Source organism: Clytia hemisphaerica, unplaced genomic scaffold, assembly GCF_902728285.1.
Source record: "Clytia hemisphaerica strain Z4C2 unplaced genomic scaffold, Clytia hemisphaerica genome assembly, whole genome shotgun sequence".
Classification (NCBI taxonomy): domain Eukaryota; kingdom Metazoa; phylum Cnidaria; class Hydrozoa; order Leptothecata; family Clytiidae; genus Clytia; species Clytia hemisphaerica.
In genome coordinates, this window is record NW_027103900.1 from 1,516,623 (window position 1) to 1,531,284 (window position 14,662).

Here is a 14,662-nt window from a genome sequence, read left to right on the forward strand (position 1 = left end):
CAAAATTTCACAAAGTTTCCTTGGTGTGAAAGCAAATTTTTATATTTGTTAATTAGATTTTTAAAAACACACAAACATTACTTTAAATAATGAGGAGGGACAGTTCAATCAGAAGAATGAAACAAACATTGAACATAAGTTTTTCTGATATTGTCTCTAAAAATGATAATGCCATTATAATAGTAATTATTTTAGATTGATAATATAATAATAAATTAACAAAATATTGATTGGCCTTGGTAATTTATAAAAAAATATGATGCCGTAAAATTTGTGAAGTGGAATTGTGAATAAAAGAAGTCTAAGAGCTTCTGAAGTTCTCATGTAATTCTGGTTGGATATCATAAACCAATTGTAACATGCGTTCTATGACTTTATCTTTGTTGGCATCACATTGTTGAACCATTGTGTCAAGCTTGGTGGCACTTTCTTCATTAATTTGCTTCTTGAAGTCTTCTTGCCCAATCTCATGTTTTTGTTTATCTTGGAATTTCTTCTCGCATTCACCTCTGAAAGCTTCAATTTCAGAAATGGCTTCTTCTTTTGCTTGTTTTGCTCTTTTGGATTTCTTTTTGCGAGCTTCTGCAATAAGGTCGGCAGCTTTCTTTTCAGCTTGGAGAAGTTGTTGAATTCCTTGAGATTTTTGTGCCATTTTACCACTGTATTTATTCACTGCTTTATTAATGAAATGAAATATTAATATCATTTTCAGATTCAATTCAGATAATCAGTCCTATTTTCATTTGCTTGCGAGGGGTTACTAAATTTGACAAGCTGAATGCTTTTTCTATTTTTGGTCTATAGGGACACCCCTGGCAAGGAGTTGAACAGCCTGGGAATCCAAGCACATCATTTTAGGTGAGAGTAGATCTTGTATTTTTCTTTGATCTGGAGTTTTCTGGAATTTCTGAATCTTTAGGATGTTTCTAAGTTGGACTTGTCAATTTTAGAGTCAATTTTTGATATTTTGAAATTTGCCAAAGTTGAGTTCCGGGTGGGATTCGAAGCCACACATGAAAAGTACCTTCAGTTAAGAAGCTCCATACGCTACCACTAGACCACGAAGCCACGGAACAAATTCAAATTCTTGACATCTTGACATTAAAGTCATCTTGTTAGATGTTTTGTTATCGAGAGTTCTTGCAATAGTTTATATGGTTCAACTTGGAGAGGGAATGTTTGTAAACAATTCATGGCTGGAACCCCCCCTGGCCTGAGGGGGGGGGCTAAAAGGTCGAGCAGCAATTGGTACCTGATTTTAGCCTGTGGCTAGGGGGGACTAACCATGTTAGGGGTCACGTAAGTTTTTTCAGATGGACCTGGGGGCTAGATTCTATGTTTGGTGATTGAATTATAAGCAGCCAGCCTACCAGACCATAGGTTGGCACTTTCTCATATTATATTTTAATCTAAGCAATGCTCAAAAACTGACAATTTGGTATCTAATATATTATCTGCAGTGCCGTAGCATTTGGGGGGGGGGCAAGGGGGCTATGCCCCAAATAATTTTTTCAAAAATTACTAAGTATACCGATAAGGGATTGCTCAAAGGCTAAATTGACTGTCTGTTTTCATAGTTAAAATTGCTGATTGCAGACATAAGTAGTTGGATAGTAAGAAGGACACTAAAGCTGTATATTATCTATGAACAAAACACACCAGGAACGACATAGGATAATAAAACAACAACTCACTGTCTAAAAGTTTCCCCAGACTGAAAAGATTTTCCCATTTCTATATTTTTTACGTTGCTACCAACACAAACACATGATACGATTTCAACGCTATATAATAATATCATATGTTTAATATTTGAAATTGAAATTTTTAGCTACTATTTTATTTTTACCAACATTTCTAGCGTACTGTAGTGATTTTGCGACCTTACTTCAACAAGGTGCTATCATGAATTTTGAAAAAATTGAGTTTTTTGGTTCATAACGTTTAATATGCCAAAAACTAATTGTTAATGCTGTAAACTTTCAAATATCTTAATTCCATGGCTCAAAATTACATATTCCACTAAGTTCTATCAGTTAATTTGGTCTTTGGCACATTACAAAACAAAGTTCTATCGGAAATCTTCAAGCAAAAATCCTTAGCGCGATCCGCGATAATGTCTTTTCCAGTAATTTTAAGGTCAACAAGGTTCTTTATTGAAAATATAAGATTTCTTTGATATGAAACTGAAATTTGTGAAAATTCTAACTGGAAAAGCTAGTTTATGTCTTCCTCTTGTTATTTTTAAATATTTTTGCATGCTATTTCTTCTTTAAAATTTATAAAATGAAGTTGTTTTAGTAAAATGGAACCTTGTTGACTTTGCGCATTTCTGAGTCTTCGACACTCAGGAACAATCGCCTTATTAGGAGACATGTAGGTCGCTTGGGGTCGCTTGATTAGGAGACCCGTCTCCTAATCAGGAGACATAAAACTTTGATCTCAATATTAAGGGCTTTAGGCTTTTCCGCGCATTTTGAAACTAGTTTTAATGGAAAGAGCAGCCTCGAATTGGTAAAGTTTTAAAAAAATTATCAAAATTTATCGGTGCAATCGATCACAATCCTAATATAAAGCACTACAAGGAAGCCCCTCTTGATTTTTTTCATGTCCACCATTTTTCTTTTTGAGACGCTTTTGTTCAGAAGACAGATTCTTACTTCTGATTGGTTCTTATGGATTATTAGAATTGTGATTGATTCCACCGGTGGATTTTTCTGAAAATCACCATATGGAATCAATTTTTTGTGCTCTTTCCAATAGACCTTTTCGCCTTTCGTCGTCATATTGAAAATAACATTGTCAAAAATTATGGATGCCGAATTGCCGTGGTGAAATTCCCTTAGAAAGTATGCAAAACATATGCAAGTTTACACAAAGATTAAAAAGACAAAAAGCATCTTATAAATAAATATTATAATCATTAGAACAATAAAAGATGGAATTTCTTAATCCAAAAGGAAATATTTACAGAACAACAAAAGCCTTTTAGGAATTTGTTCTTAAAGACATTGCATATTCTGTTTTCATGCCATTAAAAAATTTCACGAAGACGGAGTACACACATCAAACTTTCAAAACACGCAAACTGAAAGCAGTAATTATGACGTCACACTTCATCAATGTTTTGATTGATCATTTGGCGGCTCTATTCCCAGGAGAATAATTTGCCGTCAGCCGAATAAGGATTGTTTTTTACCTTCGCGGGTGATTTTTCAGTTTGATTTTATGTCTAATGTTATGGTTTTTTGAAGTGCTTGTTCTAAGAGATGAGTGAATATAATTGTTTTTAGTTTTCAAAAGAAGCAAATTTAATCTTTCTTCTACAAGATTACATTTTAATATAATGCCAATTATGCATGTAAGTTTTTATTTAATACTTTCTTTTTGCATATGTTTTGCATACTTTCTAAGGGAATTTCACCACGGCAATTCGGCAACCATAATTTTTGCATACAATTCAATATGGCGGACGCAAAGGCGAAAAGGTCTATGGGAGCAACCAAATTAAGCAGTTTCTTCGTTCACAAGACAATTACACCCGTCTCCTAATTAGGAGATGTGAACCTCCTGATTAGGAGACGGGTCTCTTGATTAAGAAAACTAATAGGGCGACTGTTCCTGACTGTTCGAGGCAACAAGTTTCTATCGAAAACTTTATTTCTTTAATAATTCTTTAATATTTTGGTTTTTCACAGCTTAGCTTTAAAGATTTATTCACGTGCTAAAATTATATTTCTGTAACAGAAAAAAGCCAAGTGAAGACCACAGCTTCAAACTAAAGTATCTTTTAAAGTCACTGAATTTTCAAATGCATTTTACTAAAAACCGCAATTTGCAGAGTTGGAACGGTCGTGGCTTCTTCACAGAGACGAAAGACAGATCTGGACTTATTTCGTACTTTCCAGTCTCTTGTTTGTAGTTTTTCTGACTTTCTGGTTCTTTGTGAGTGAGTTATTTTCTATGTTTTCTAACTTACTGCTGAATGACTTACCGACAGATCGCCACCAGTGGGATTCGAACCCACTAAATCCAGGGGATGTCAATCGATTTGGAGTCGAATCGATCGAATTCAATCGAAGTAAATCGAAGTGATTGTTCGAATCAATCGAACTCAATGCAAAGTTCCGATGTTTTGAAACCCATTGCCTTGTCCACTGCGCCACGGATTCATGCCAGGATAACACTTCTGACGGCTATTTATATTGTACAAACACTGCAAACCAGACTGTATAGTCATCTGGGGTAATTATGGGACGATTTTGACTTATTTGGGCATCACTCTGAAAGTGTTAATCCTAGAGATCCGATCTTTTGATATTTTATTTGTAAAAGTATGACCTTTACATAAGATGTATTACTTTTCCTTAAAATTTAGTAGATGTTCCTAAAATTTATTTTAAAGGTGTCCCGTAATTACCCCGCATTTTGGGGTAATTACGGGACACCCTCGGGGTAAATATGGGACAGGTATAAAATGTTATTGAAAAATCCAGATATCTTTCCAAAAGGTCATGATATTTGAGGTTTTGCATTCACTTGATGACTTCAAATCCAAGTGCTATCATTTAAAGGACTTTCAACAAAATTAGTGACAGTGTCCCGTTTTTACCCCAGCTTTTTTCCCATTTTGGGGTAATAACGGGACACTTTAAACAGTAATATTTGTATAGAGCAATCTAGACCAACTGAAGTAAATTTAGATGCAAACCTTTGCAGGTTTTGAAAGACTTAGAGTGTAGTTATGATTCCATTAAACTAGAAAATCAAGTTTGTACTTTTCTTATAAAAAATAAACACTTGAAACTCAAACTTTAGTGTCCCATAATTACCCCAAAATTAAGATTTCACTACGGGGTAAATATGGGACACATTTTTTAGAGATAAGGTGCCTTGTTTGATAATGAGACTATTATAATCTCAAACCATAGTATCTTGATGCCAGAATTCAGTCAAAATATAATCAAAGTGATTGCAGCTCTTCCTGACACTAAAGCTTGAAAAGTTCCTTCTAAAACTACGAAAATTGATTTTTATGGTGACATATGAAACTTTTGTTGAAACATCAAAAGTATATGTTAGAATAATCTAACTAGACATTTTTCTAGCAGCTAGAATGACTATCTCCAAAATCCTCTCCATCTGAATCCAAATTTATAACAATAGCACCATTTTTAGGGGTGTCCCGTATTTACCCCTTAATTTTAACTGTCCCGTAATTACCCCAGATGACTATATTAAGAGAAAGTCACAAAAGAGTGCTTTTTCGAGCTCCAACCCTAACCCTAACTGATAATAACCCAATTCCCTAGCTAATCTGATACGTAACAACCACACCCATACCCAACCCTACCAGGTTGTACCAGGTCGCCTGCAGGTCCTGACACTATTCTCGCATACCGGATCCGAAAAATAGACCCTGATGGGATGCATGGTTCATCTCTCTATATAATAAACCAAAAAAAGAGAAAGCAACTTTAAAGTAGCAAAACTAAAAACCCAAAGAAATAAAGTACAAACATTTTGTCAATTACTGCTTTTTAAAAGTGATATGATCAAGCAAATCTCAAGCCAGCTTGCGGACGCCATCTTCTCACAAGATCTTTTTGCGGGTGTGCGGCAGAAAATTAATACCGGCATCTAAAAGCCTGTATACACTATAACTGGCGAAAGACGACCAAAGTTTACACAAAAACTTGGCTTATAGTTTATTTTTCCAGTGAAAACGTCAGCAGAAACTCACAAACTTTGCTTTAGATTTTAAAACTCTCAAAACTTCTAAAGCATTTTAAGATAATGCCAGTATTGAATGTCCGCCCGTGTTAACTATGGAATACTTTATGGTCTAGACAGAGCTTTAACAATTTTCATCCGGGAAATCAAATCGTTCTGCAAATTACAAGAAAAAGGCAAACGTAAACAAAAAACAAAGAAAATGGTACCGCAGCTACGACAATGGAAAATGAAATTTTATTACTTGAAAGTTACTTCTGCCTACCAGGTGAATTCTTCACTAAAGAAGAAATAGGGGCTAATCCAACAAAGTATTTGCTTACTTACACTTTTACTGTGAAGACAAACTCTGATGATGAGGTCATTGTACAGCTAAAGCTCTGCATTGTTAATGCTGCAGAAGATTCGAATATCAATTTTTCAGGCGAGGACATTTCACTCACGTGCGCTGAGATTAGACGAGAGGATCTCTTAAATTTAAAAAAGAATTTACTTCAATATGTTGAAACTCTTAAAAACGAAAGCAACTTTACACTTTTTCCGTTTTTCACATGTATCAAGGAAAATCTTCAAAATTTTGCAGATAAAAATGATATAATCTGTCTTCCGACGAACGACAACAAGAAAAGTCGAGACGGCGAACTTGATAATCAAGATGATAAATTACATTGTATTATCATTAGACTTGACCATATTCGTTCAAGAAAACGGTATTTCAAATTTCTTCAGAACGAAAGTAAGAGACTTGGACTAAACATCGAGTTTTTGGAGACAGGGAAAACGCTCCTCCTTAAAGTGATTGGAAGGACAGGAGAAACTGTCAAGAACTTTGTGAAAAGTTTGAAGACTAGCCTAGTGGACGTTGACAGCAGTGGAAAGCCATGCAAAGAAAAAATGTCTGAGGTTTTGACGCAATTTATCATCGAAGTTAATATTTTTCCCGATTTCAAAGTTGCCTTTAATGAAAAACAGTTTCCAACTATGGAATGTCTTAGAACTTATATAAAAGAAAATTCAGGCACTGCCATGGACCTAGTATGAAACAGAGGAAGAACTGTGACATGATTAATGAAAGAATAATTCTCGTGAAATTTCAAGCATCAATAAATTATATTTTAATCTAACATATCAAACATAGGAAATCATGAAAATATTTATATACAACTAAATAAAACCAATTTATAAACTACTTCCCCTTAGCAGGTTTAGCCAAGAAAGAAGAAAGTACCCCACTCACCCATTAGCATCTGATAGTGCGTCTGGAAAACATATATTTAAACGATTTCAAAACTTTTTGGTTAAATATATACTGAATTTAAAAAAGTTGTTGCATATGACGATAAACAACTTTTAAAAAAATTCTGAACGTGGCTGAACTTTCCGGTAGGGATTTTGAAATTAAATGTCTTCTGTTTCACATGCGTAATTTGTTAAGTACCAATGCCATACTGATTCCTACCGATGTGATTTCCAATAATATCATATAGGATGAATGTTCAAGACCAGACTTTGACTAAACTATCTGAGCCACCTGATAACATGAATTCGCCTTGGCGATCAAAGATAACCGTCTGTACAGCATCCTCGTGTCCAGTTAAAGTAGTCACTTGCTCGTTTTCAATCTCGTAGATCTTCACAAGACCATCATTAGAAGCACATGCAACCACACTGGATCCGGGGTCAAAAGCAATTTTATTGATAGCGTGTGGACCAAGATCAATTTTACTGGAGATCGAGCAAGTTCTGATGTCCCACAAATAGACGTGACCATAGGCGTCGGCCGAGGCTAATACATCACCCTGGAAATAGAAGTAAATAAAAGGGTTGCGATCTTTATGGTGTCCTAACAAATTTTATGAAAATACGTAGAAATTCAGTCATCCCAAACATATTTAAAGCTAAAATCTGTAAATTAGTACACAAGAGTAAGCATAAAATTCACTTTTAGACCCTAAGCCCAAATTTTAGTACACAGGTAATAAAAATTAAAATCGATTTTAGACCCAACACCCCATAGTACACAGGTAGTACATGACAATTTTCTGTCTCAAACACCCACCCTCCCAAGGATACATTTCGCCCTTTTGTACACTGACCCCCTCCACATGGACCCGGTGGAACCCCACTGAAATTTTGGCTCCTACACATTTTTCGCGCTCCTGTTTAGAATATACCATAACTCAAATATACCCAAGATAGAGTACATTGAAAAGCTCACCTGCATATTGAAGGTAGCATGATTGACAGAGTGCATATGACCATAAAGGGTCTGTGCGCACAGCCCAGTTCTTGCATCCCACAACGAGATGGTTTTGTCCGCAGAACATGTGCATAAGGTGTTTGAATATGCAAGAAATTGAACACTGTTGACAGAGTCTGCATGTCCTCGTAACGTTGTTCGGCACCGTAAGCTGAAAGAGTTAATATTTAGATATTGTAGAAATGATTTTGTTGAGCAGTAAAAAATAAAAAGTATTCCAGGTTTTAAATTTCCTTTTAATGACAATTTTAATTACATTTGTCTATGTCTTGATATCCTTTAGAAAAAGTAATCGGCCAAAAACCTCCTAGCCTGTACCTTTAGCTTTCATTTTTAAAAAGAGCACTCCAACACTTTTGTTTTCTCGGGTTATTTCCATAAAACTGGGACCAACTGAGACGCAGAACCTCGCTAACCGAAACAGACCGACACATGGCAAGTTTTTTCAAAATATAAAAAACGCCCGTGGTCGGGGTTGTACAGGCTAAAAACCTCCCCGGTAAAAGAAATATCGTGAAATCTCGATTGCAGAGCTGTAATTAGCCCTTATCCTATTGTGAAAGACATAGCTACAGAACTTTTACAACTCCACTAGGTTATAAATATACAGTTGAACTTATGTAATTCGAACTCCTATAACTCGAAAACTCACTTAATTCGAACAGATTCCGTGGTCCCCTCAGAATTTATCTTGAAAACCTTACAAGAAAACTCCTTTAATTCGAACCCATGTAATTCGAAAAATCATTTAAATCGAACAGAATTTCAGGTCCCACAAGAAGTTTTAATCATGTAATTCGAATTTCTGACTTTTTTGATTGACGAGGCTATTGACACTCTCAAAAAGATGACCCTTTTCGAATCATCGAACGTCATCCCACTGATTCAGAAGATCTCCGAGGAGTCCAAGGAACGAAGAAAATGAAACAATGGACAATCAAAGACTTTTTTGAAAAATTATCAATTGACTTTTCAAATTTCAAAACATGTCTGTGTCAAGATTACTTATACTAGTATTTCATTATTCTAGCTCGAAAATACAAAATTGTTCAAAAGTAAACCTGGGAAAGTCTTTTTTCATCAAATCAGGTCAAAAATATGAAAACTCATTTAGTTCGAAAATCATCTAATTCGAATAAAATTCCCGGTCCTTGAGAATTCGAATTGCATGAGTTCAACTGTATCTCCATCCGTTTAAAAAAAGAGAGAACCTTTTTGGCGTTTAGATCTTACTGTCAGGTGCCTGATAAACGGGGTCATAATAAACGCAGGGGTTTAAACGGGGGAGACCTAATTACCGAAGCGTTGGAAATTATACCTCTAAATACCACCCCCAGGGGGTAATTATATAGACCAAAATCTGGCTATTTAGAGCAAAATAAGGGACCCTTCTTTTGACAGCTGAAAATATCATAAATACCCTAATAAGGTCCGGGAGGTTAGGGAAATATCAACAAATTAATAAGCGGGAGGGGCGTTTATTAGGCACCTGAGAGTACGCTTTATGTTTCAACTGAGACAAGTGTGTAAGTAAGCTATGTGTGCTGTGTGCATTAATATATTTGAAATGTGATGAAATTTGGTTTAGACACTACGAAGTTTTCAGTACGTTTACCTGTTGAGATCCCATATCTTGGAGATTCCATCGTTGGCGCAGGTGGCAATGAAATCACCAGTGTGATGCCAACTACAACCCCATACAGCATGTGTGTGATCATTAAACGTTACTATACATCTCTCCTCCGCAAAATCCCAAATCTTGACTGTGGAATCACCTGAAGTCGTCACCAGTTGTGTTCCCCTGAAATCAGATTAGATGCTGTGATCGTGTTCAAAAATAAAGGCCTGTTTTGTGACATTTTCAAAGTGGCTGACAATTATGTTAATAAAATGAGTATTTTTGGTGGCTAACAGTTTATTTTTTCACCAAGGATAAGTAGAATGATTAACCTTTCCAATTGTTTTGGAGCGAAATTAAGTGGCTTACTAGGTTACAAGATATTTCAAGATAAGCTATGAGTCGTTATGTGGCTGACAATACTGGTGGCTTTTTGAAACCAACCAGTTTCAAAATGTTGCTCCTTTATCTGTTTTGAGATAATATGATACCTCTAGTTACCGATACAAGTGTTATTTTTAAACAAACCATTTCCTCCTTTGAGGTGGCTGACAAAACACATATTTGGACATATTTGGACCAGAAGCCACAAATTTTACTCATTTTACCATTTTTTTCATCAAAATGATATGTTCTTTGTGTTACCAATCATCATACAAAATTTCAACGTTATATTTGAAATATTTCCCAAGTTATTCAAGAAATACTATATTTTTGTCAATTTTTGAGTTCACTAAATGTCACACTATTTTTGAACATGATCCTGTAAATGTTTTTTATCAGCATTGCACTGCAAAAAATTAAGCATATGCTAAGTAAGCATTATACCTCTAGCCTAAGTTTTTAGCTGGGATTTTACGGATTTTCGAAATTTTCCTAATATTTTGCTTAGGATACAAAGAGTATCCTTCAAGCATGTTCAGCCTTGTCAATCTAAGCATCTCCGAGCCAGGTTTTGGATTTCTGTATGCTTGTAAAAAAAACATGTATGATCAATTTGATGCTGCTAGAAAATGGCGAAAATAATTTTAGGAAAATTCAAACCTTTGATAAATATATAATTCTAACCCCCCCCACCCGTTAATTGATTTTAGGGAAAGTATTTTGTCTACACTTCGAGAACTTCCACTGGATTAAACGTTGACAAATTGGTATTTGTGCCAAATTTTAAGTCCAAAATATTTCTAGATCAAAAGTTATAAAATGGTGGTGGAAAACACCCATTTGAGATATAAGCTTCATCTACCCTAATAGCTACATTATATTAGTGGATACCCCCTAAAACCTACAACAAAAAAAGGTACCCCCTATATCCTGGTAGAGAAAACAGTAAGGGCTGAAACTTAGGCTACCTATGAATTTCTTCCCTGGGTATGTTTTTTTGTAAAAGCTGTTAAGAAAAATTTTATTGCTTCGTGAAAAAATGCAATTTTAGCTATTTACCCCTTAAAACATACAAAATATAGTTTTCTTGAATAACTTTTTATAAAATAGTCCCTTTGGTCTAAAATTTTGAACAGTAATTCACTGCAAAGTTACTAATGCTACAATTAGATCATTAGTACCTAAATATTTTTAAAACTATGCGTTAAAATCAAATTACACCTTAAACCCTACACTATTGCACCTTAAAACCTAGAAACATTGACCCCTTGCTCACAACTTACTGAACTGTGAAATTGCAATTCAGGTGCGGAACCGTGATTCACTTGATCAAATACTTGCTAGAAATCTATTCCCAAAACAATATTTGTATTTTTCAGGATTTCATGCCCATAATGCAATTGCGCCTGTTTTTTTTTTGTGACATTTTGGTATGCAATATGACCATGTTTTGAGAAAGTCGATTTTCAGATTTTATTGGCCACTACCATAAATGAGCTTTAAAATAGAACTTTGAGGGCCTTACGATTTCTTTGGAGTGTAACCATGGAGAAGAAAATGATTTTTTCGTACCTACCATAAGTATAGGTACCTAAAAAGTATAGGTTTTATGACCTTAAATTCATTTGTGTTCATTCTCTAGGTCCGAGAAACTTGATTTTTGGAAGGGATTTTCAATAAAATTGTACTTCGAATTTTACGACACTTTGCGATAAAAACTTAATCCTAATATTTTCGATGTACGTGTCTTAATTTTGCCCTTAAAGTACGTGATGTTTTCAGCACCGATGATCACTGGACTGGAAAAGGTATAAAATGTTTGCTTCAAACCACGCAGTTATCAGTAGAGTGGAAAAGCAAGTTGCAGGAACACATAAGCTCAAGCAAAATCTTCAACTATTACTTTTAAGAAGTACACCCTTGAATTTCTCAACAATGAAATTGACTTTGGTATTTTTCTTTTTCGTGAATTTGTTCTACTTCACAGAAGGTATCAAGAAAATAATTCCTGTTATTTTGGAAAAACCGCAAAATCTTAGTGTTAAAAAGTTGGACATTACGAGAAGATCTTTCTGCTCGACAACTCAAATAAATCAGGTTCTTCAGCTTATAAATTTCCATTTCTAGTTTTCAAAAAAAATTCGGAGATTGATTTTCTCAATGATTATTTTGATTCTTATTGCCGACCCAAAAAAAAATCAGCGTTTTGATTGGTCGAGAGCATCGAGATATTTGCGATATTTCATATTTCTTTAGTCTGGAAATATGACCGCGTTGACTTTGGGGGACTGGGTAAGCGGCGAGAGAAAAATCAAAACAAAACAGGACTTGGCTGGGAATCAAAGGGAAAAACGCAACAAAAATATGTTCAGATTAACTTTTACTTTGGAGTTCTTCCATAAAAGACACTAAAATCAAATCTGATGAACAAAGAATTAATTATAAAACTACTTGACACGACCCAAATATTTTCAACTTTTGGCAAATTTGTCCGTGTGATAACCAAACAGTTTTTTATCAATGCATACAAAAAAACTTGAGATTCTTCAATATTTGCCAATAAAATTTCTCATAACATAACAAGGAAAGTGTAATGTCTTGTATTAAACCAAATGACGAGTGATTTTTATAAAAGTTCTCTCCTAATTCTCGTTCTCCACAACAACGTACGTCATTGACTTTTCAACTCAACAATCATTACAGTACATCTTTATTCTAAAATTCGAAACATTTAAAGCTTGACGAAAATCAAGAAAGCATCCAAATTGTTTTGCTGTTGAAAAAATGTTGTTCTTTAACCATTATTACAAGCATATTTTCCATCGTGGGACTTCCTTTCCTCTGCTATTCTTTCCCATGGCCATGTCATCGAAACAAAAACATAGAAAAAGACTGAATGTTATCAATCTGATTAATCCAATGATGGAGGATTTCCTCTCTATCGAAACAATACTGTACGCCATCTGCATTTTGAATTATCAATCTAGAAACTTTCAAATACATTTCTGAAAAATCTGCAACTCTTCAAAACAAAACTTCTGGATCGAAAATGATCGAAAAATGTTTCTCTATTTTGTTTTTGTGTGAATATTTTCAGCGGGAAGATATCGAATGTTTTTGTTCGAATCTAACGTTCGAATTAGATTTTCGAATAAAAACATTCGAATCTACACAGAAGCAGAAGAAGGCGGAAGTAATTTTTAAAATAAAAAGAGGACAATTTTTTTGAGTCGACAATAAATTAGTTATCACATGACTTCTCGTGCAATACTCAATATTTTACTCGTTCCGAGATTTTACCGATATTTTTCCTCGCCTAAAGGCTCGGAAAAATATTACGGAAAAATCTCGGAACTCGTAAAATATTTCTCGTATTGCACTCGAAGTCATGCGATAACTAGTACATATTTCCCCGTGACCTTCTCATTTGTCCGGGAAATCAACTCACCCGTTTAATTGTAAGACCTTACTTTTCTATTTGATGATTTTTAATAATTTATGCAAGACCAAGTGTTAGAGAAGTTGTAACTGTATATAATTTACGTTAAATTAATGTTTCTCTCTAGACGTATTCATTGTCATCTTTCCTTTGCATTTTCAGGATTAGGTGAAAAAGGGGACAAAGGTTTGAAAGGGCCAAAAGCAAGAGGACCCTTACGAAAGCAAGTGCTAAAAAAAGGTCAGAAGAGAGAGAAGGGACAGTCAGGTGATCTTGGGGAAGCGGGCAAACGATTAAGGCAAGGAGAAAGACCAACGGGTCGAGCCAAAGGTCAAAAAAGGTGTTAGGGGTGAAAGAGGCCCAGATGAGGCAGCCAGAGGACCAAAATGACGAGATCGAGGTATAGTATTTTTCTTGCTATCAAGGAAGGACCTTGGCTGGGAAAATATGGAGATCTACTTTTAATAAACCGAGAAGCCTTTTTTTCCAATATTTTAAGTTTCTTGCTTTTTCAAGCAAGATAAGATGTGTAAGATTTATATAGTCTACACTATAGATAGATCCAGGCAGTAAGCTCTGAACGAAGGAGATGTTAGTCTACATTAACAATGGTCATGTGTGAATTCTTTCTCGTGAAATTTCCTAATCATTATTGCATGATCAAATGGATGAATTTCTTATAATCTTCAGGCTCATGTAATGATGATGTCGATTGTTTATAACTTCCTGATGTAAACCAAAGGAAATTTGCGTAGAAAACAATGTTGCAAGACACTAGAAATGTGGCTGTATATAAAATTGGCAATGGAAATAGAATTACTGTAACTTTTGGTAGGTTTGAATCAGATTGCGGTTTTGTACTTGAGAGTTTAGAAAACGAAGAAGAAAATCATAATAGATCAACTATTCATAAAAAATTATTGCCATACCATTTTCATATTTTCAATCTTGTAATCAACGATTAGGCCCAAAGGACATTTAATGCATACCTGATTATCCACTACAAACCAAATTTAGGAGAAATTTGTTGATTAGGGGATTCTATAAATCTAATTTCATTACGTTTTATTTTTCAGATACATTGTAAATTGCTCGGTATACTTACGAGGGGCTGAAGTGGCAATCAGAAAGCCATTCAGTGTGTCCTTCGCCTGTCATTATCAACTCGCCCCTGAACAAAAAAAATCAAAACAAAAAATAAATAGATATATGGAGTATATATCTAACG

The 14,662-nt window shown here is 34.8% G+C and overlaps 2 protein-coding genes across 2 annotated transcripts in view; both read right to left on the reverse strand.

Moving 5' to 3' along the window:
* Window positions 1-301: 301 nt before the first annotated feature.
* Window positions 302-652, reverse strand: LOC136808774 (V-type proton ATPase subunit G 1-like). Its single transcript, XM_067065312.1, has one exon. It carries the CDS (start codon window positions 650-652, stop codon window positions 302-304), a length of 351 nt encoding a protein of 116 aa, XP_066921413.1.
* Window positions 653-6,824: 6,172 nt separating this feature from the next.
* LOC136808861 (sperm-associated antigen 16 protein-like) overlaps window positions 6,825-14,662 on the reverse strand; it is a 29,420-nt gene continuing 21,582 nt past the window's right edge. The window contains exons 15-18 of the mRNA XM_067065422.1: window positions 14,540-14,605; window positions 9,609-9,794; window positions 7,952-8,144; window positions 6,825-7,532 (exon numbers count right to left, since the gene is read on the reverse strand). Coding sequence (XP_066921523.1) covers window positions 7,230-7,532; window positions 7,952-8,144; window positions 9,609-9,794; window positions 14,540-14,605 — 748 coding nt within the window. The 3' untranslated portion in view covers window positions 6,825-7,229. The remainder of the gene's footprint in view (window positions 7,533-7,951; window positions 8,145-9,608; window positions 9,795-14,539; window positions 14,606-14,662) is intronic.